The sequence below is a fragment of the Pollicipes pollicipes genome, unplaced genomic scaffold (assembly GCF_011947565.3).
Source record: "Pollicipes pollicipes isolate AB1234 unplaced genomic scaffold, Ppol_2.1 Scaffold_6052;HRSCAF=7182_pilon_pilon_pilon, whole genome shotgun sequence".
In the NCBI taxonomy this organism is placed as follows: domain Eukaryota; kingdom Metazoa; phylum Arthropoda; class Thecostraca; order Pollicipedomorpha; family Pollicipedidae; genus Pollicipes; species Pollicipes pollicipes.
Genome location: NW_023596805.1, coordinates 22372332 through 22394556, shown reverse-complemented (window position 1 = coordinate 22394556; position 22225 = coordinate 22372332). Strand labels below are relative to the sequence as shown.

Genomic DNA, 22225 nt, shown 5'->3' with positions numbered 1-22225 from the left:
TTCTTTGGGTGGGAGATGTGCGTTTTCACGTGTTGCATACACTAAGCAATGGTGACTAGCTTCACACGGTCATTTCAGAACATTGCAGTGTCCAAAGAAACCGTGCAAAGATTGGCATAAGGCACGAGCTGCAACATCAGACTGCAACATATTAAGACAATCTTGCGTTACGGCATGTTTAAGCAGCACGACAAAACACAAAATGTTGGGAGCAAACCCAGTGTGGCCGTTTAATTTCAGTCATGACACTGGACCTCGACCTCGCTGTTTTGCCTTCTTATTCAGCACTCCGGGTGAAATGCTGCTTTACGGGTTACGTCCGAAGACTTAGCATCCGCAGCTCCCACAACACCGGAATGAGCTGCCTAGCCTGGAAAGCAAGCTGAGCTTTCAACCATTACGTATTTGGCGCGTGGAAATACTATTTGTGTTAGAAAGACTCCATTGCAGGTAATGTGTTACAAACTTGAATTATTTCACCGCAAGCTATTGTGTCTGTCCGTGTAGCAGAAAGAACAAGACCATGATAGTTTGCATGCAATTATATATATATATATATATATATATATATATATATATATATATATATATGTGTGTGTGTGTGTGTGTGTGTGTGTGTGTGTTTATGAAGGTATAAAGGTATGGCGGTATATGAGTCCTCATACCTTCCACATTTGGATTTATCTTCCCAGATGCTCTCATGATTTACGTTCTCAGCGTAAATCATGTCCGTTCGCATTCTGTATCTCCAAACATTTCCAGCGAAGCACGTTTCATGTTCTACACGCCACCAACGCCCTGCTGGTTTTTGCAGCCAACCTAACGTCCGCGTGACATGTGCGGCAGCGATGCTTCTTTCGCGCGAGCCGTTTTTGAAGGGCCACCGTTAAATGACGTTAACTGACACGTGACGCTGATTGGTTAGGGCGGTCCGAGCGGCAGTACTTTCCAAATTTGGTCAATAGCGGTGGTTAGGCGACGGTGGTGCCGCCGTCCCAGTGAGGGTGGTGCTTGCTCGTGTGTGTTTCGGATGCCCCAGATTTGGTGTTGCCCTGCTACCTTAAATGCTGTTTTTCGCCCTCGTCAACATGGCTGTATTTCGCTGATCAGCAGCAGACTTGGCGACAGGCATGATTTTTATAAACGAGTTGGGGGGGGGGGGGGTTGAACAATACAAAACAACAGAGCATGCCCCACAATGTGCCAATAAACTTTGTCCTAGCATTTGGCAGACTTTTTGTTGAAAGTTTGATGGCTGGAGACCAAGTGGGGAAGTGACCCCCCCCCCCCCCCCCCACCACCACCAACTGAACAGGAAACTACGCTCCTGTACCCACTTCGCGGGACAACTGTTTTAATTTCCTTGCAGGCACATGATGCCCTTGTTTTCTTTGTTTGAAACTCAAAGACACGCTCTTATCGGATATTGAATTTGTCTGCAAAGGATGTAACTGCATTGGCTACCAAAGCGCGATGGCACATTCTGTGCTAACTTGACTTGAACCACTAACTTCAGCAGATCGTGCCAACCCAAACGCCCTATGCTGCTGGCAGGTCAAATGAGGTCGATCATGCCGCTGCAGCGGAGCGGGATTCCCTAATGGCTCATCGCTCCGCCCATAATTCCTTTTGCCTTTCCGACGACGACTCGGGAAAGTTTCATGTTCAATTGCCTACACATTACGTAGAAGCATTAAGCAGCCTGTTCTGCGACGATAAAGCCTAGAAGTTCATCGAGTAATGTTTTGCAAACTTTTTCTGGATGCTCCCTTCGTCGTTCTTGATTTTGTCACAATAACTTGCATCCTACACTGCATTCAAATGTGCCCACAGCCTCATCTTTGTTTGATGAAAATTTGTGCCAGTACTGCCAGTATAAACCCTCCCGCTCGATCATCATAGGACGGTGGAGTCTGAAAGCCAACAGCTCTCTCGAACCGACGTAGATGTGCGATCGGAAGCGTCTGTTGTGAAGTCGGCCTCGTGGCGTTACGGCGTGCGGCCGAGCTGAGCCTGACCGAGACCCTACACGCGTGAAGCCGAGTTGACGCCGCGGGAGCCCGCCGGAATCTGCCAGACCCTGCCGGAGCCCGCCGGAGCTTGCCGGGTCGTACTAGAGTCTGCCGGAGCCCACCGGAGCCCGCCAGAGCCTGCCGGATCCCACCGGAGTCTGCCGGAGCCCGCCGAAGCCTGTCGGAGCCCGGCGGAGCCTGCCAGATCTCACCGGAATCTTTCGGAGCCGGCAAGAGCCTGCCGAAGCCTGCCGGGTCCCAACGGAGTCTGCCGGAGCTCGCCGGAGCCTGCCGGGGCCTGCTGGAGCCTGCCGGGTCCTACCGAAGTTCGTCGAGGCCCGCCGGAGCCTGCCGGAGTCTGCCAGAACCTGCCGCAGCCCGCCGGAGCCTGCGTACGCAAATGGGCTGACGCTTGTGACCACTGCAGCTGCGTGCATCGACAACGTAGCCATTCTGTGCTAACAATAAACATTGTTTCTGAGGTCTGCTGACACGTTAGTGGCCGCGGTGTCAAACGGGCGTGTCTTTTGGCCGGAAAGTATTTTCACGCTTACAATGCATGACGATATTTCATTTGGGCCTCCAGGAACAATGGAAGTGTTCCCAAGTTGAGAGAACAACGTCCATAGCACCAATGTTAAGTTTTCGGAAAGAGGAACTCCTCCTTCCCTCCCCTCGCCCTAATTCAAGGGCGCCTGAGGGCATGGGCGAACCAATGACTGCAAATGTTCTTACCATCGGTTCAAAAAATATGAACATGTAGGCGGCTACGTAGAAAATGGCATACATAATATGTGCAACCACACCAGCTTAGGTCCTAAGCTCATGGGTCTAGGTCTGCATTTGTATTCGCTTAAGCACTATAACGGATGATATTTTCGGTTTTTATCATTGCAGTAATGCAAGTATCCGTCACGAATATTGCGATGCAATGATTGAGCGAATGTGCAAAGAAAGCGAAGGTAAAAAAATGCGATGTTGCACACACCAAACGAACAGCCCAAGAACAATGCACATGCGGAAATTTGCTGGTGTGATGTTTTTGCGCGTACCAAAGGTTTGCGTATGGAGACAGTGGGCGCCCAATTGCTATACGACCATTCGCGTGAGTTATGTTGAAATGACACACTGCAAAGCTATTTTTGAGCGCGCTTTTTCCCATAGACGAAATGGAGAGTCACGTGTCTTTGTTTCTCACAGCATGCTCTCGTCATACATCAAGAACGCGTGGTGGAGGACGGAAATTTTCAGGTGAGACGTTTTGCGCATACCAAAGGTTTGCGCGCGAAGCTGGTGGGCGCCGATATGCGACGCGAGCATTTGCGTGCGTGATGTTCAAATGACAACTTGCAAAAATATTTTCTCATCATGCCAGTTCTCGTAATACGAAATCGAATTTGCTTTTTATGGCATGCACTCGTCATATAACGAGGACATGTGGTACGAAGTTTTGTGCGGTCAAGAGTAAATGCGAAATTGAGTCTTGGCAGGCACCAGATATCGTTGGGGAAGGTACAATTTATAGCCCAGATTGTAGTTGTGCAAAGCGAGCAATAATTATATCAATTGGGAGGGATGCTAGTTGCCAGGACCTTGTACCCCTGGGCCCTGTATCCTCCTTTGTCTCCGGTCGCGGCTTTTTCACATGTCATGGTCGCAAATGCCGTCTACGCTTCTGCTTGGTCAGTCAGTGTAAGAGTACTTTGAATTCATGTCAGAGGCCAACATGACTTGTTTTCAAAAGGCCGCGTTTTTCATTCTGACGGTGTCACAGACAGCCTCGCAAAGCATGTGATGCGTGCCAAGGGGTCATTCATAAATTACGTTATGTATTTCAACCCTTCCTTCCACTCGCTACGCACTGGTTTCGCTGAGCAAATCCTGCTACCCTGGTTATGCCGCTTTAAGGAACGTCCCAAAATAGTAACATCCGCTCAGGCCCTGATAGAGTTAGAGGTGCGAAACAGATAATAGCATGCTCCTTGTCATGAGAGGAAGATTTTAACATCTGGCTGAGTTGTGCTTTTTTTAAATACTGGCAATTTGCGATTGCACTTGCGCGTAATAATAACGTAACTTAACTTTGCGCTGTCCAAACTTCCCACTTACTCCCTTGTTACGCTTTCGTTACGCTCCATCAAGAAGCCCACCGCACGTGACGCACTTGGTGGACGACTCTCCATTTACTCCTGTTTTATGCATGTGAGGACACATCCTGTTTTTACCTATTTTATTACACATATTTAGCAGCTATGTTCCCTTGTCGCCAAACTTACATTGCGAAGCAGCACTCATTTGAACTGTGTAGCCCTCAACCCAAAACAAATATTCCAGCTGATCATTCCACCATTTTGGCTTCTGGAGTTCTCTTTTGCGCATGGCAGGTTCGCGGCACGAGATCGAGGTGAGACGGGTTGGCATCTTCAGGTATATGCATATGGGGTATTAATGTTCTTGAAATTTTGCAAGGCTGTGGGGTTTTGAATAATAATTGTGATTTTTTAGGCACTTGTAGAGCATTGATTTCACGTCATCGTGTCTAGATTGCGTGGTGACGACGCCTGCGGAAGCGCGGCGAGGTCGGCGTTTCCTGTCGTCCTTTGTGGAACAAGGATTTAAGGGAGGGAACTATTTAAGTACTGTGATTCGGACCTTTTCGGTAAATATTTGTGATTTTTATGCTTTTCTGTTTGTCTATCGCTATCTTACATTATTTTGGTGAGGGTACCGTGGTGTGGCGACCATGCACCACAGTGCATCAAAAGTGATCATCAATCTTTCCAACTTAGCCCTGAGTATGGAACTTTAACTTTAGGGTTTATGCAGGTCTTTCACACATGAAAATGAAACCCAAATGACACAGCTGTTTGTTTAAGGTTAAGATTCTTAGAAATAGATCATGGCATCATAACCTGTGATCAAGGTTGTGAATACTTTAGGCATTAATGGCCATGTATGCTGGTGCGGAGGCCCATAGCAAAGTGTATAATGATGGTTAGGAATTCACTGATATTGAAATCACATGTAATATTTTTGTGTGGTTTATACTCACATGTGTCATTTGTCCATGTCAATGATTGGCATACACTTGGGTGGCATATTGCTTAAGTATATGGATTTGTGCATTTTGTGCACATAGGTAAGGAGAAGCATTATGCACAAAAACTGTTAATGTGATCTTGTCATAAGAAACAGCTTTACACAGAATCGGAAGCATCCAAAAGTGGACTGATTTTGTGGGATGTGGGAAATTTCTAAGAATGTTCTGTTTAGGATCATAGAGATATCTCTGGTGGATGGTCATTTAAATACTATGTGATTTAAAATACCATTTAATCACCACTGTGACTTGGATGTCACCTTCCAACTTGGAGATGATGAATTGGTGGGCCCAGGCTAATCACCACTTCAAACTTAGACCCGGCCATGCTGTTAGGGGACAGCCGTTTTGTTCTTTGGAAAGTTTAATTGTGGAACTTGCTTTGGGGGAGCATTGGCTCAGTCTTTCCAGCATACTTAGCTTTGCATGGACTCTGAGCTTAAAAATCATTCTAATGAATCATAAAGATAGGTTCCTTGAAAAGCCCACAGAAGTTCCATGGCTCTTGCTCCACAAGCAGATATATGCAGTGTAGGATAGCAAACAATTTTTGGTGTCATGTTCTAATTTAAAAATGATGACGTTTTGTGATTGATGACTAATCTCTTTGCTGATCCATGGCTGAGGATGATTATCAGATGTCATTCTTTAACTTGTCATTTCATAATGAGTTTGGTATGACTCAAGCTGATAATGTGATGTAAAATCCAGGAGCTTCAATTATGAAGTTGCATAATGGGGCATGATTGCCTTGACAAATTGTGTTTGAAACCATATAAGACCTGAGTATGTCTGTGTCTCTTTAAGACCTGAAATGGTCAATGTTTCTATGTAAGTCACCGTTATTTATATGTCAACGTTATTTATACTGGCCAGTTAGGGCTGATGCTTCTGTTTCAGTTGCAACTGTTATCTGACTGAATAGATTATCTTAATCAGGTTCAAAGTTAATTGCTGAGATTATCTTGCAGCAAGTCAAATTGATGTGAGATAACTTTACCAGGCAGATGCAGGTTAACTTGATGCTGAACATTGTATGATTGTCTTTTCCTTGAGTGCAGTGAAACATGCCTGTTGTGGTCAGTTGTTGATGTTTCAAGCATGTTAGTATGGGGCTTTAATCTCAGAGACATGATATAGCGTATTACAGTGTTGTGCAGTGTGTTGTGGGCCAGTTGTATGTTCATCAGCTGTTGAGCTGTTGGAAGCATAGTATAACTGTGTGTGCTGCCCTGCTCAGTACCTCATTGCTTAATCACCCATCATGCCTTGTTCTGGACAATTTTGTGTGTGTGTAGTTTTTTGGACTACCCCAAGCTTGGAAGTCTTGCTGGAGAGGCAAAGCCCCACCCACGAAATGAATAATGGCTTTTATAGGCTCAGGGCTGCTTTTCCTGCTTCCTCACTGTGCTGTCATGCAGTGCAAAATTTCCTGGGGGTAGTTTTAGTAGGCCTCTTTATGTTAGCAGGCATTTCATTTGCTCAGTTGTTCATGGAGATGTGTGTTATTTGAGCACTTTGATTTTGTGGTTCACTTGGATTGGATAGCTTTTGGCAAAATCTGTTGATAAAAGAATTCAGCATTGCCATGCAGTCTACTATAATTTTCTCACTCACAAGCCTGAAGAGCTGAAATAAAATTTCATGCAGTCATTTTAGGAGCAAAGTTAATGTTTCTAGCATCAAAGGAGCTTAAATATTTTATACAAGTACTGCCAGAGCATGTATTTAAGACCAAATCAGGCTCAGCATTGTGGCCAGGTGAAGTTAGTGTCAGCAACTTCCTAGTTTTTTTTTTATTTCATCAGTTAAAACTAATAGGACAGCATTATCGTTACAGAAGAGCTAAGAAAATGGGCATATAGATGTTTTCTATCCAACCTTCTGGATTGTCTATGAGGGATAGGGCTATTGCTGCTGTATTTATGCATAATGTTCCTCTCACATGCACTTAACAACTTACAGGAAAAACTGGCATTAAATGTCAAAAACATCAGGCCAGTATTTCTCCTTTTGAATGTTACTTGTCACCAGATTATGGCTGTAATGCTTCCTAGCAGTCACAATACCAGAAACAGGATGCCTGTGGGACAGTGTGAGGAAAATGTTTGAAGTATATGCCTTGAATAACACACCATTTAGTATCTGAGCTTGTGCCCCAGGGCTGGTGACCATGGGTGGTGATGTGTACAACTGTTCCTATTATCAGTGGCAATGTGTTGCTGGGCAGATGTATGGATGCATTATCCTGCATTTGGTGCATGGTATATTTTACCACAATTTTACATACCATTCAATGACATTTTGGCAAACTTTAAAAATATTGAGCATGATCAACTGGATTTAAAATACATAAGCATTTGTTCATGCTGTAAAGTTCAGGTATAGATACAGTACAAAGACATGACAAAATGACACTGCATTATTACCATCATGCTACATATGCACAAACTGAAGCAAGACTTAAAAAGCCTGTAATTCTTACACAGATAAAAGCCACTCTGCATGCTGTGCTCTCTGTGCTAATGGTGGATGAAATGGAGTAGTGGCTTGGGACCACTGTAGTGGCTGATGTAACAATGTTGTGCAGTTTTTGCTTTGGACTGGAGTGAAGGGGCTGTGAGTGATCGCCCCAAAACCTTCACCTGGTGACTGAGGCATTCATTCTGTGTTGTGGTTTTACCTCCTGGTTGCTCCTAGAATTGCCAGTCAATCACTTTGTGTCACTCACAATTTTTACCTGGAGTTTCTGCCATTGCCCCACCAGGAGTTTAAGCCAGGCAGTTGTAGCCATGGAGAGTGGGTGACAGAAACTCTGCAGTTAGATTCTGTCAACCCTGTACACAGTACTGAGATTCTTTTCAAAATACTTCTGACATGGTCAGTTTGGCTCAAAACATAGGCTGCAATGCTAGGTGCCTTTGAATTATGTGCATGTCTTTGGGGATGTCAAGTTAGTGTTCAGTTATTATTGACTAGAAAAGTTAGAACATCAAACTTGGCTTAATGATCCAGATTACTGTAGATGGTCATTTATTAGAATCTGAGTGGGGATTTTCAGTTCTCATTGGTTTGCAATAGAAATACTGAGTATGTTATGTGATGTTTTCTGATGACAATGAAGTTCTCACATAATTGAATGTGACTTATTATCACTGCATTTATCAGGATTACAAGGTTTCATTACTTGCATCTAGCATCAATGGGCATGTCCCATAACACAAATTGTGTGATTTAGCTTACTGTCATCATATGTGTGCATGGTCCTTGATCTGGCAGTAAGAGCTGACAGTAATGATGAAACTAATGTAAAGTAATGATGTGCATTGACTGTAGGCATGGCCAAGCCTGACATATGCAGTCTTTGAAGTCAGGGTGCATGCAATGACTTACAGGTCTGCTTGCTGTGACCTGAACCTTGGCACCATTAATACTTTGGGTGGTTAATGGTCACAATGAGAAGGGGAACTGGATAAAAACTCTGTATGGTTGTCTTGCCACACTATCTTAGGTCACAGCATCAGTTAAGTTTGTTTGGTGTGCTGTAATTGAGACAGGTTTTGGAGGGTTTGCCATTAGCTGGGTCTCCTTTAATTACTGATGCAGCTGGTGGTCAGACAGCAGTAAGGTTGAAAGGGTATTTCTGGGTGGGGCTTTCCTGGGCCCTGCAGTGGGTTTGACACAGTGATCTGGTCAGGTAAAACTTAAGGCAAGGTTGGCCAGGGTATAAATATTTGTGTGAGCAAAATTTGCCTCACTCATGATTAATCTTACCCCATGAAACATATGTCACATATTTTTACATGTATGCAATGCTTATCAAAAGTGGCTCTGTGCTCTGATTTCTCTTGGCGATGGAGAGCATTGCCACTAAGAATACATTAGGAGAAAGGTCAGCATTCCATGGCATTCTTCAATGCCATGAGTGTATGAGCACAGCCTTACAGCTGAAAGGTCTCTCATAACATGGCTCAGTGGTAGCCTGACCAGTAGCAGTTGGTATGTCATTTATTCAGTGCTACCCAGCATACTGAAGGTTGGCAATTTCCAACCTAGTGAATTATATTTGGACAATTGGGAGACAGAAAGGCTACTCTTTTTGAATTGACACACCAAGTATGGGGATGCACTCGTCCATTGCGTGGAAGCCGCGAGGGTTGAGATGATTATAACTACTGATATGCAAGTGCAGGATGCACGGAATTGTCTGTTATGTAGACTGGCCATAAATGGCACTTGAGAGGCACAAGTACTGTCTTATTGCGATCGATGTACGAGGGGTTGTGGCCGCGGCTGTAGCAGTGGATGTGCCACAAATGGCTAGAGGAAAGACGCGTTGTCAGAAGTGTTTGCCTTGCCGTGAAAGGTCGGAAACGTACACACGGTTTACAGGGATTAATGAAATTCTTAGAAGAGCTCTTGGGTAGTATACAATAGGTGAGACAAGATAAGTTAAACGGATCGCATGATTGTTCTGGCTACCATCCTCGTCTAGTGTGTAAGGAAGTATGCAGTGCTTCGGCCGGCAAATTGTCAGGTCGTTGTCAGATGTTGTCAGGTCCTGAGACTGACTGGGTGATGTGTGGGTTTTGGCCATGTACATGTCACATCCCGAATTTCCCCCTTGGCATTGCATGGGTTTGAACCGGGGTCTTCTGACTACTAATCTAATGTTCGACCGCTGAGATAACCGAGAAAGGGAGGACACTGTAATCCAGTCCCTCTCAGGACTCCGTAACACTTGATAACAGCTGGGAACTCCACTGGCCGAAGCCTCATGAGCATACCAGCACGCCGGATGAGGACGACGGGCCGAACAAGGAGCCCCTCCGTCGGAGCGTGTGACCCCGTCCCGGCCGACGCTCGGTCGCCTTGGCATCGCCCACGGAGCGCATCAGTGTTACGGGCGGCGTTGCTGGGCGCCGGCGGCGTGGCCGGTCCGTCCGTCCGTCCGTCTGCCTGCCCGCCCGCCCGCCTCACTCCGCTCTCTCGCCGTTTGCAGCCTGTCGGGGACTTTGGACACCAGTCGGCAGATAATGGTAATGGGAATGCCCACCGCTGTCATGGATGAACCCACGCCCCGCGACATCAGCATGGTCTTCGTCAAGCAGTACTACACGCTGCTGAACGAAGCGCCCGACCATGTGCACAGGTGAGGCACCCGGGCGCCGGGTTTCCGTCGGAGGCGCGTCCACCGCGCGTGCCGTCCGCGCCCGCGACCGAACGCTTCGTGCCTGTGATAGTTACGCTTGAGTTAATCCATGCGTCCATCCATGACCCATCCCCGCATAGTTCGGGAACGAAAGCTGGATCGTCCGATCGTGGTCTGCGCCACGCCACAAACGCACACGCGCTGTTCCAATGCCGGGCTGCGGTATAACGTGGGGCTTCTTCCTCGGACGGAGGAGCGCGAGGCTGATCTGGACCGGGTGCATGCCGTGGTCGTGACGTCAGGGGCCGCGGGGAAGTCTCGGTGCGGACGTCTTCCAGAGCGGCGCCGGCACGGCCGGAGCGTAGTGAGCCGGCGGGGTGACATCATCGGGCCGGGGCGGCGCGTGCTCGGCATGGGTCGTGTCTGACAACGTCGGGCATTTGCGTTATGTAACGGGATGACGGCTGCTGTCGGACGAGGGCCTCGAAGGCCCTGCCCTCTCCCGCAAGGGTGGCGAGCCTTCCCCTCCGCCAGAGACGAGTACGCTATCGTACACAATCCACAACGTATGCGAAGTGTAGGATTGTCGTTTGAGGTCACATAACGTGGCCCTAATACCCCGGTGACGTGTTGGGCGCCTTACACCTGCAACGTCCTGCGTTGTTCAAGGACGTCTCTATTTGGGGATCCTCGGGGATTGAAATTTAACACGCGTGAAATAGATATTGCGTCTGATGTCTCATGGGAAGAAGCGGATTAAAACGCTGAATAGGCCCTAGCGTTGGGCTGGTTTGCTCGCGGTTAACAGGACTGTGGGCTCCAAGGCCGTGCTCGTAGATGGAAATGATCTCTCAGAATACCTTAACGTGAGCATGACGTGGCTGGGAAGTACCCTCTGGTGCTGCGGCCGGTGCGCCCGGCGCTGCATACTCCGATGTCAGCTTCTGGCCTCGGGCGAAGGATGCGCGTATACCGGCTCAAGCCCTTCCCAGAGCAGGCCCGCAGTGCTGGTCCCTCCGAGCAGACCGGCTGTCCGGATAGGAGCGTGGCTGTCAGTGCGGCAGCCGTCGATTTCACCAACGACGGTCCGGCGGGGGGCATGGAGAGCAGGGGAGGGGGCTAGAGAACCGGGCAGCGCTCTGGCTCAGCGTAGAGTATCGAGCCGGTATATTAGATCGCGGGCTGGATGTGGCGGAGCGGATCGCGGCCTTCGGGCGCGCCGCTGCTGAGGCGCCGCCGCGAACGCAAGCCGTCAAGCGGGGCTGGAAAGCGTCGCGCAGGGCATGGTTCTTGGAACAGTTTCGTCGATGTCGCTGGCAGTTGGATCGAGTGGCGAGGCATGACGCGTCGGCCCAGCGGAGATGGCGGTCATTCCACACCCACGCGGGTGATCGTTTACCCGGAACGTGTTCGTCGGCGCGCTCCCCAGCTGGGGCTGCTCCGCTGAGTTTCGTGCGCACGGGGCATTGTGTGGCTCGATAACGCCGGGCACGTTATGACGCTGCCAGGCAGCCTCTCATGGACAGTGACTGCTTTGGGAATTGGGTTGCCGATATTATCAGGCCGTCTGGGGACACTGCAGACACGTGGTCAGCGGGCAGATGTTCCGCGAGCTCCTGAGAATGCGGACTGAATTCCTGCCAAATCGTCCAGTATGTGGTGTAAACTGCTCGGCTCAGGGGACGGGAATGGCTTCCGTGTCTCGTGCCCGCCCCCCCCCCCCCCCCCCCATCCCTTTAACTGTGCCGGTCGTTGGGGTTGGAAGCGAGCCTGCTCACACGGGCCGGCAGTAGGGAGACGCTGCCGCCGACCCGGCAACCAGCGGCCGACCGGGGCCGCTCCTTTGAGCGGGACTCGAGCCCGCCCGACTTCCGGCGGCCGGCGTAGGTCTTCGCCAGCGGCGCCGCGCCCGACAGCGGCGCCGGCACCCGACCCGGCCCGGCCCGAGCGACCCCTCCCCGCCAGCGGCCCGCGCCGGCGCCGGACCGATCTTGTGTCCGTGACGGCGGCGGCGGCGGGGCCAGCGCCGGATCCCGCGAGTGAATGCGGGGCGCTGCCGGGCCGGGCGTGGACGTGTGGGATCGGCTGTGGCGGCCGCGGCCGGCCCGAGAGCGGCCTTCAGCGGCCGACGGGGCCCGTCGGTCCGTATTGACGCGCGTGGAGCCGCCGCCGAACCCGGCCCGAGGCCCCGGCCACCGGTCGACGCCGGCGGCTCGATAGAGTCGGCCGCGCCGCGCCGCTGAGCAGCGCCGCGGCAGGCGTCCGTTTCGGGGAGGCTGGGTCACCCGCGCGGCTGAGCAGCGCCGGGGTAGGCGTCCGTGTCGGGGAGGCTGGGTCACCCGCGCGGCTGAGGGCAGGCGTCCGTGTCGGGGAGCTGGGTTACCGGCACGGCTGAGCAGCGCCGCATACGTGTGGCTGGCGTCCGTGCCCGGGAGGGTGTTTGACCCTACCGACGCTGCCGTCCCGGCGCCACGGCGGTGTCGCGCCGGAGCAGTTGATGGGCCCAGATCACGATCTGGTGCGCCGTCGTGTCTTTCATTTGGCACGCTCGGCGGCTCAGTGCTCGGCCGTTGCATGCGGAGCGTTGCCCACGTATTTCCGCAGTCGTCTCGCTCGGCTGAACTATAAAACCTCCAGCGGTAGCCACCATGATGAAGGTAATGGCGGCGAGAACTGAGTATGTGTTTGGATAAGGCAGTAGTGGACATTGTATAACTACGCAGCGAAACACAGTTTGCCCCCAAACATCTTCACAAATATGCCGCAGTTTACCTCAGCAGCAGTCTTGTAAAGGGTTCGGCCCCAACAGACAAGCCGCCGAACAGTTCCTTGCGCGGGTGACAACACCAGTTGTCCTATCAGCGACAGATAGGGCCGCTATCGGTGACCACCGCACGCCGGGGCACAGCGTGCACCCTTCCGGGCGAGCCGGCGGCCGGGCGGCGACGGTACGTGTGTGTGTGGGCCGGGCGGCACCGCCAGCCGGCTGACGTCACGGTCGCCGATCAAACGGGGCCGACGCGAAAACGGGCGCGCCGCCCGGCCCGGCCCGCTCGTCTGCCACAGCTGACGGGGGGGGGGGGGGCGGGGGCGGGAGGGGGCTGGACACGCGCCCCGGGGCGTGGCCGTCGGGAGAGAGAGAGGACACGCCGCTTATCGGCAGCGTATTGGACCGTCCGGGTCCAATGTCGCGAGGCGTCCGGGTCCACGCTTTAATGTCGCGAGGCGCAAAATATTCGATCAGATCTGTATCTAAAAAATGTGCTCGATGTTTGTGGCTGTGTGTCGATTCCGAGTGTTTGCGTAATGCGGGTTTGGACACCCCGCTTCACCCAAACTCGATGCGTTTCCCGCGGCGCGGCTTCTGTTGATACAGTGGGCCCCAATGGGCTGCGGCACGACTTCTATCGACACAGCGGGCCCCACTGGGCCGCGGTGCAGCTTCCATCGATACAGCGGGCCCCACTGGGCTGCGGTACGACTTCTGTCGACACAGCGGGTCCCACTGGGCCGCGGCGCGGCTTCCATCGCCACAGCTGGCCCCACTGGGCCGCGGCGCGGTTTCCATCGATACAGTGGGCCCCACTGGGCCGCGGCGCGGCTTCCATCGATACAGCGGGCCCCACTGCGGCTGCGGCGCCAGCCGTGTCCGGTGGCAGTCGTCTCCAGCCCGCCGCACCGCCGTCGGCCTCCGCTGGCGGGTCGGAGGTGGGCCGGGCCCGAGTCACCTCTGGGCAGAGCGACGACGCCCGCCCTTGTCCACTGCTGGTCCCGCTGCAATGTCTGCCCGTGCTGCGCCCCTCCCTTGCTGTACGGCGCAGACGCGCTAGGGTCATGCAGTCCTTCTACCGAGTGCATCCCGCGCCGTTCTGGTCTGCCCCGACCTGACCTGACCTGACCTGACCTGACCTGACCTGACCTGACCCGGCCGCGCTCGTCTCGCCAGGTTCTACAGCCAGGACTCGAGCTTCGTGCACGGCGGTCTGGAGCGCGGCAAGCAGTCGGAGACCAAGACTGCCCGCGGCCAGAAGGAGATCAACGACCGCATCCAGAAGCTGCAGTTCAAGGACGCCCGCACCAAGATCAAGCAGGTGGACGCTCACCCGACGCTGGCCGGCGGTGTCGTCATCCAGGTGCGTGGCGCGGCGCCGGCGGGCGCGAGACGCCCGCATGGATCGCGGTATGCGGGGGGCCAGATGTCTCAGAGGAGCCGGCACTGTGCGAGGGAGGGTGCGAAGTGAGGGTATAGCGCTGGCGTGTCCGTAGTTATCAAACAGCAGCTTGCCGCGATGGTGGAGGAGCTAGAGGTGTGTGTGGGGCAAGGATGATTTCCCCCGAGTGGTGTTGCGCCGGATGAAATCGGCGGTCAGGGGAAGGCTTTGAAACTTTGTATTATTGGGTCCGCCGCTCATCGCGTTTTGGATTAGAACTCCTTTGTTTACCGGGTTCAGTCCGACGTCCAACGTGTCCTCAGTCCGACGTGGAGTGGCTCAAACTTGTTTCGAAAGCAGTTACTGCATGTCGTGGCTTGTCGTCTGCTGTTCAGTGCCCGGCACGCACGTCTGGAGCGTGTGGTAGAGTCACTTACACTGCGATTTTACTCTAGATGTTTGGGGTGAATGGGAACAAAAGCGGACCCCAGCCCACCCGAGCGCGGCACACGGTGCAGCGGTGTAGCTCACGGCAGACAGTCTTGACGATGGTTGCGGCTCCTCGGGTGGCTGGTTCTGACAGCTTGACTTCTTTCCGCCTCCGCCAGGTGTCGGGCCATCTCTCCAACAACGGCGCCCCGATGCGGCCCTTCATGCAGACGTTCGTGCTGGCACCGCAGACCGCCCACAACTACTACGTCTACAACGACATCTTCCGCTACCAGGATGACGTGAGTGGTTGGCCGGGGGTCGTCCGTACTGGACAGGGAGTCAGTGCTGGATGTGGAGTCTGTGTGGGACACCAAGTCAGTGCTGGGACATGGAGTCCTTGTCCGTGCTGCATCGGGTGCCGTGTTCACGCTCAGGGAGCCGACGTTGGTCCACTCGGGTGCGTATTTTTTGTGAGATGCGTTGTAGACTTGGTGCAATCTCATACTATGTGTTACGGTCTTCATAAAACATGGTTTGCATTATTGTGTAGCCCTCCATAAAACATGGTTTGCATTGTTGCATATTTGTCACGCCGACTTATGCGCTGTTAAGCCACTTTTGTGATGGCATGACTGTTCAGTTGACACACCATTGGTGACATCTCTGCTGGCTGAGCCCTCCTCGACTTGACGGACGTCAGAGGCGGAGGCGGGCGTGGCTGACCATCCGCTCCTGCTCCCGCAGCTGTTCTCCGATGATGAGGAGGCCGGCGACGGCGCGGCTGAGGCGGACGACGAGGCTGAGCCGGAGGCGCCGCCGGCGCCGCAGACCATCCAGCCGCCAGCGCCGGCGCCTTTCGCGGCCGCCGCGCCGCCGGCGCCGGCGACGGCGCCGGCCGCCGAGCCGCCGTCGGCGCCGGCCGCCGGGCCCGGCTACGGTCAGCCGCCGCACGTGAACGGTCACAGCGCTCCCGCCGCCACCGCCGCCGCCGCGCCGCAGGTACGGGCGTGCCTCACGCCGCTAGGGACGGGGCAGGCTGCTGGACTGCCAATGGCATACACACGGGGGTGGGGCGGGCTGCTGGACTGCCAATGGCATACACACGGGGACAGGGCGGGGCTGCTAGGCTGCCTTTGGCATGCACACGGGGACGGGGTGGGGCTGCTGGACTGTCAATGACATACACATGGGGGTGGGTCGGGCTGCTAGGCTGCCTTTGGCATGCACACGGGGCGGGCTCAGGCAATGGCATGGCTGCGCTGGCGAGCACGAATGCGACAGCACCGCCACCACATCCGAATGTCAGCGTCACGTGACAGGTAGACACTGGGACGCCGCGCCGGTGCAGATGCAGCACACCGCACCGGAAGGGGTGACGGCGCGGTACATGCGCGGGTGCCGCCTCCACGCCGGCGCAGGCGCGACACGGCCGGCACACTGTGTCACAGTAGCTGGCAGCCACGGGCGCTGCAGTGTGCGCACGGGTGTGTAGTCAGCCACTGCACAGACACGTCACGGCGCCGTCGTCGCCGCTCATCGGGGACAGCGGAGCACACGTGGCGTGCGTGTCCGGGGATCTCTCTTGTGGCACGCCCGTTGTTGGAAGGCGGACCTGGGTGTCGTAGAGTTGCGAATGCTGCCAAGATCGGTCTTCGGAGCTCAAAGGCGTGAGGGTTGCCATGGCAGAGGCGTGTTGCCAAAGGGCGGGTCGCGTCATTAGTCCAGGTAAAGTATCTGGGCTCCAGACTTGCGCATGCCATGTGTCGTCGTTGAGTCTGCTCTGCTGTCTGCCGCCTGCTCCCGCTGAACTCGGTGCGTGTGTTCCAGCTGCCGGCCCCCGAGCCGGCCGCGGCACCCTCCCCGCCGGCCTCGCCGCCGCCGGCCGCGCCGCGCGCCGCCGAGCCCATGGAGGCGGAGCCGGCCGCGGCGCCGCCGCCGGCCGCCAGCCCGCAGCCGCGGCAGCCGTCGCCGCAGCCGCGCCAGCCTTCGCCGCAGCCCGGTGAGCCGCCGCTACGGCCCGGCTCTGTGTTGTCAGCCTGACTGGAGTCGTAACGTAAAGTACCGTGGTGGCCGACTTACTTAGAAGTGTTTGCGATGTCTCAGCACTTGTTTGTAGGTGTTCATGTTCACAGGAAGAAATGCCTGAAAGTCTACATCTTGAGCGTATGTATCTTATTTTGGAGAGCAAAATTTAACGAGACTGGACCCTATGTTTAATCATCATTATTTGTATCGATCCTGACTGGTCCATGATCCCTGAAGACAATCTAAGCCTGTCTGCCCAAGTGTATGGAGCCGTGGTCCGACCTTTGAGTGCCAGAGGGAGGGGGGGGGGGGGGGGCTGTCAGTCCTCTTCAGCCTCCCAGCCCGCCGGCGCACACTGGAGGCGGCTGTGGTGTGCCCGGCTGTGGAATGCACCGACCGGCTGTGACTGTCTATCACTGTGTTGCAGTCTCCAACGAGCCCAAGACGTACGCCAACCTGTTCAAGGCCTCCTCCGGGCGCCCCGCGCCGCCCCGGCCCGCCGAGAAGGTAGGCTCTCAGGCCGACCCGTGGGGCTGACAGACCGCCCGCTAGCGGGGCTGCCGCGGTGCCGTGCGCTGGTGTTGGTGGCGGTCTGCGGGATGTTCCGTGCTATGGTCACCTCTGCGCTGGTGATGTGTCGCGTGCGGTGCTGCCCGTAGTGGGGCAGGGGGGGGGGGGGGGCAGCAGCAGCAGCAGCAGCTGCTGGACTGATGAAATGATGGATTGGCCTCATTCGGCGAATTTAAAAAAAAAGAACTGAAAAAGTGCCCTCGACGCGTGTTGCACTGCTGTACAATTTCTGGCGTCATGCACTGCTCGTGTCGTCTGTTATCCGGGGCAGTGGTGGTGTGAGCTGCTAGCATTGGCGGCTAGCCTGGGCGCCGGGCTTCGTGGCCAGCCTGTAGGGCGCATCTGCTCTGAGGGTTCGGACCATGTGCGAGAGTTGGCCGTCAGTGGCAGGCGGCTGTGCTGCCCGGCCGCTTACGCCGCCGCCGCCGGCCCGCAGGAGCAGTCTCCGCCCAGCCGCCCGGCGGTGCCGCGCCCGGCGCCGGCCGCCGCTGCTGAGCCGTCAGAGTCGGCCGCCGCCTCTGGCGAGGCCACCGACCGCCGCCGGCCGCTCTCTGCCCACCCGGACAGCCACCAGATCTTCGTTGGCAACCTGCCTCCCGACATCAGCGACCAGGAGCTCATCAACCACTTCAACCCCTTCGGTGGGTGGCCGGGCCGCTGTTCGCCGGACCTCTGGCGGGCTTCAGCGGGCGGCAGTCCTGTGTACACGGGCCTGGGCGCCCTGATCAGTGTTTTTGGACGCGTTGTATCACGTGTTATGCGGCAGCCTTGCCTTGATTGTCGGTGCCGGCGCCAGGCTGAGCTGGGCTCGTGCGCGCGGTCGCCAGCGGCCGGCCGCACCGTCACAGTCACGCACGGCACCATGGCGCGAGGCGATGGGTCATCGAGGGCCGAGCACGTCCTGCGTCAGCCACCTGTGTCACGAGCTGGCTGTGGTCCTTGTCCGCCATGGATAGTGTAACACGTCAGCCACTTGTGGGATGAGCTGGCTGTGGTCCTTGTCCGCCCTGGATAGTGTAACACGTCAGCCACTTGTGGGATGAGCTGGCTGTGGTCCTTGTCCGCCCTGGATAGTGTAACACGCCAGCCACCTGTGTGATGTGCTGGCTGTGGTACCCATCCGCCCGGGATAGTGCAACATGTCAGCCGCCGCTACCACGGGCGTACTCTCGCCTTGTCGTCCCTCTCCGACCGGCCCTGACACGCTGCCGTCCCCTGCAGGCGAGGTGGTGGACGTCAAGATCTACTCCAGCAAGCCACCGCCCAAGGGTGTCCCGCCGCGTACCTACCCCAACTACGGCTTCGTCATCTTCGACTCGGCCGCGACCGTGCAGAAGGTGCTCGCTGATATGGTACGTGCCGGGGCGGGGTGGGGGTGCTCCGACCCGGTGGGTGAGGGGCGTGTCAGTACTGCACGGCAGGCGTGGCCGCTCCGCTCCCTCCAGTGCTGCCTGTCCGAGGCTGCGGTCGAAGCCCGGAGGTCACGATTCCGGCTGGTGGGGAGGCATTTCAGGCGAGCGAAGCCAGTATTTTGTAGGAGTTTGGAGATGCAGTTTTGGTGCGTTAAGACGGAATATGATTGTTGTCTTTACCACAGCTTCTGGAGGCCGCAGTGCCTCATTCGCCAGTGCATTGTGTGAAATGTTCTGCATAGACAATATTTGATGCGGTACTTTTTTGCACGTTTGTATATGTAAGAAGAGCTCAGGGTGTGGCACCGTGAGAAGCGGGCAGCGGCTGCCCGTTTCACGTCTTGATCACGGTCATTGGAGAATGATAGTCACGGACCATCAGCCGCGAACTGCGTGCTCGGGAGCAGGCAGTGATTCAGATACTTTGGATCTCTGTGAAAAACCGCCCAAGCAGGAACAATTTATCAGTATCTATCTCCATGTCATGTCGCGTGTTTCATTTCGTGAATGACAAATGTCTACCTTTCAAATCGCTGTGAGGACATTGTTGAATTGCGCCCTGTGATGTATAATTGCAGTTTTCCTTAACAGTTCTTGGCGAGATTTGTCCACTCGTGATGGGCACAAACTTACATGAAGATAGGTGCAGACTTGTCTAAAAATGATACAACAGTTAAGTAAATTTGGCTACCCGAGAAGCCAACAAAGCGCCAAACAGGAATGACCAGCTCTGCGCCAATACGTGGTCGCCTCGCGCGAGACGATTCGTCGGCAGGCGTCGGTCATCCGCGGACCATCTGACTGTGCGTGGCCTGGAGTCGGCGAGGATCAGCTCCGGCAGTGACGCTGTGTTGTGTACACGATATCAAAGCAGAGGGTACGCGTCTGGAGGGTCCCGCTGGCGGCCGACAGCAGAGATGTCTGCGCGTGGCTCCCTCCGCGCCGTGTGCCCTCTGGACTGTCGCTGCCCTGCTGACGCCGTGCTGGCGCGGCTGGCCGGCGTCTCTGTCCTCCCGACAGGCAGCTCGCTCTGACACTGCCCCCTCTGCCGTTGCAGCCGGTCAGACTGTCGCGCCAGGGCGACGAGGGCCACCGCCTGAACATCGAGAAGAAGCAGCAGCAGCAGCGGGTGGGCGAGGGCCGCGGCCGTGGTGACCGGGGCGGCTCGGGCCGCGGCGGCTTCGGCCGCGGCGCCCCGCGCGGCCGCGGCGGCTACGGTCGCGGCGAGGGCAGCCGCGGCCGCGGCGGCTACCAGGGCGGCCCGCGGCGCTGAGCGGCCGGCGGCGAGCGGCCGGCCGGCCGGCCGGCTGACCAGCTGGTCGTGCCGCCGCCGCCCGCGCGCCCGCCGGCCCGCACGCCGGTCCGCCGCCGACCGGCCCGACCGGTCGGTCGGTCGTCTATTTATATTGCGGGAGGAGCAGAGGGCGCGGCGTCGGCGTGAGAGGCGCGGCGGACCGGCCGCCGGCGTGCGGCGTCGGGCGGCTGCCGTCTCTGAGACGGCCGGCCGGCGCGCCCCGACCGTCCTGGCCGGCGGCGAGACGCCGGCGCGCGGCGGCCGCCGACCGCCGGCCGCCACTCGTGTGCGGGTCTGCTCAAGCGCCTGTGTGCCGCCGCGTGGCCCGCGCGGCGACGCCGACCGCTGGTTCATTTCGTTCCTCTCATCCGTGGCTTCTCCGGTAGCGAACCTGTCACCCCTGTGTGGGCGTGTCCGCCGCGGCGTGCTCCGATTGGTCGCCCAGCGCCGCCGCGCTCTGCGATTGGCTGCCGAAACCTAGCCGCCGGGCCGGGCGCGCGCGCGCGCCCCCAGTCTCCAACAAAATACTGTGATCTTCAGTGTCTGTGTGTGGCTTGTGTTCTGGGAGCGCGCACCGGTCGGCCGGTCCCCGCGCGCCCGCGTGAGCCGTTTCCGTAGCAAATTCGCCGCGCCTGAGTTGTGGGCGGCGGGGCGCGCCGCCGGCCTGGCCAGCGGGCGCGCGCGCTCCCAGCTGGCGACCCGCCGCGGCCGCGCCGTCAGAAGTGCCTGGTGTGTGTGGGGCCACCCTGCCTGCGTTTTTTACTTGTCTGCCGACCCGGCCCCCGCGAGCGTGGCGCGCGCGACGGACGGTCCCCGGCGAGCTGGCGGCGGCGGCGGTGCCGCCGGCTGGTGATGCGCCGGGCGTGGCTCGCGAGAGCGCGCCAGCGCTGTTTTACGGGCCGCCCGGCACCGAAACCCCAGAAAGGGATAGGTTAGCCAAGTTTTAACGTGAGGTAAACACTGTTACACCGCTATCCGGGAGGTAGAGGGATGTGAAATTCCTGAGAGCTGCGACCAGTGGATGTGGTGTTGTTGATTGGGGTAGGCAATGGAAGGCCAAGGCGGGTGAATTAAGATTTCAAACCGAATGTTTTGACCATTTAACAATTGTGTTGCTTACATTATTTGCCTATTAATTGTGTGCGTGCGTGTGTGCCTCTACTCCTTGTTTCGTCCTTGCCTGTGGACTTTTCCTTGTGCTGCTCGGAGAGTAAAATCAGCAGTAGCGGATGTGCGACTGGTTGCGTGATGCGGCCGCCAGGGGCGCTGGTGTCGCACCGCCGGCAGGCGCCGTCTGACCAAAAGAGGGAGGGGACCTGGCCACCCGGCGGCGGGAGACCGCTCATCGGCTGCAGTGGGCGGAGCTTGGAGCATTCCCTCGGACTTTGCCTCCTAGTCGAACGTATCTGTAAAAAACAATTACATCATCATCAATAAAGCGCTGAATTGTGAACCCTGTTTTTTTCGTGGAGTCGCCGGGTTTGTGCGAGGTTGAAGCCGATGCCAGTAGAACCGATGGGGCAGCGACATCGGCGCCAAGAGTGAGATTCTCTGGCGGCCTCTGCCTCTCGCCCTTACATGTCTTATTCTAGCACCGGAACCACCGGTGGTGCCGTGATACTCTGCGCGTCTGGGAAACCAGAGGTGCGGCGTTGAACTCCCCGCAGTGGCCGCCCCCCCGTCAGGCTGAGGTAGGCAACGCCACTTTGCCTCAATTGCTGCACGCGTCGAGAGGCCAAAATGAAGACGACGTCTTTGTAGCGTTTCTGTTCACCCACATCGGGCCAAACGGAACCTAGGATACACCTGTTCAATTCTCAGAGTCCTGGTCAAGCCGACGTTCCGTTTGCGTTGGCGGGGAGACCTGCACGTCAAGATAGGCTGTCAATGTGCGGGCCTACAGCACCAAAACGGTCTGATCGCGCCTTGTGCTTTCTGCTCCCCGGGATGTTTTGGGAACTTGCGGCTGTTGAGGATAGCTCCTGGACTGTGGAGCATACCAGGTGGATCTCTCCAGTGTTTGTTGGTGTCTTCGGCGGACCTGGGTCCGTGCTATCGCTCTTCGCAATATTTGCTT

At 55.9% G+C, this 22225-nt stretch overlaps 1 protein-coding gene across 1 annotated transcript; it reads left to right on the top strand.

The window, feature by feature from the left end:
• Positions 1-4410: 4410 nt before the first annotated feature.
• LOC119104355 (ras GTPase-activating protein-binding protein 2) lies at positions 4411-20784 on the top strand. The gene is made up of 11 exons (XM_037228049.1): positions 4411-4439; positions 10115-10264; positions 14211-14397; positions 15024-15146; positions 15592-15657; positions 16843-16846; positions 17300-17379; positions 18017-18083; positions 18664-18794; positions 19912-19983; positions 20767-20784. Exons 2-11 carry the CDS (start codon positions 10149-10151, stop codon positions 20782-20784), a joined length of 864 nt encoding a protein of 287 aa, XP_037083944.1. The 5' UTR covers positions 4411-4439; positions 10115-10148.
• The last annotated feature ends 1441 nt before the right edge of the window (positions 20785-22225 follow it).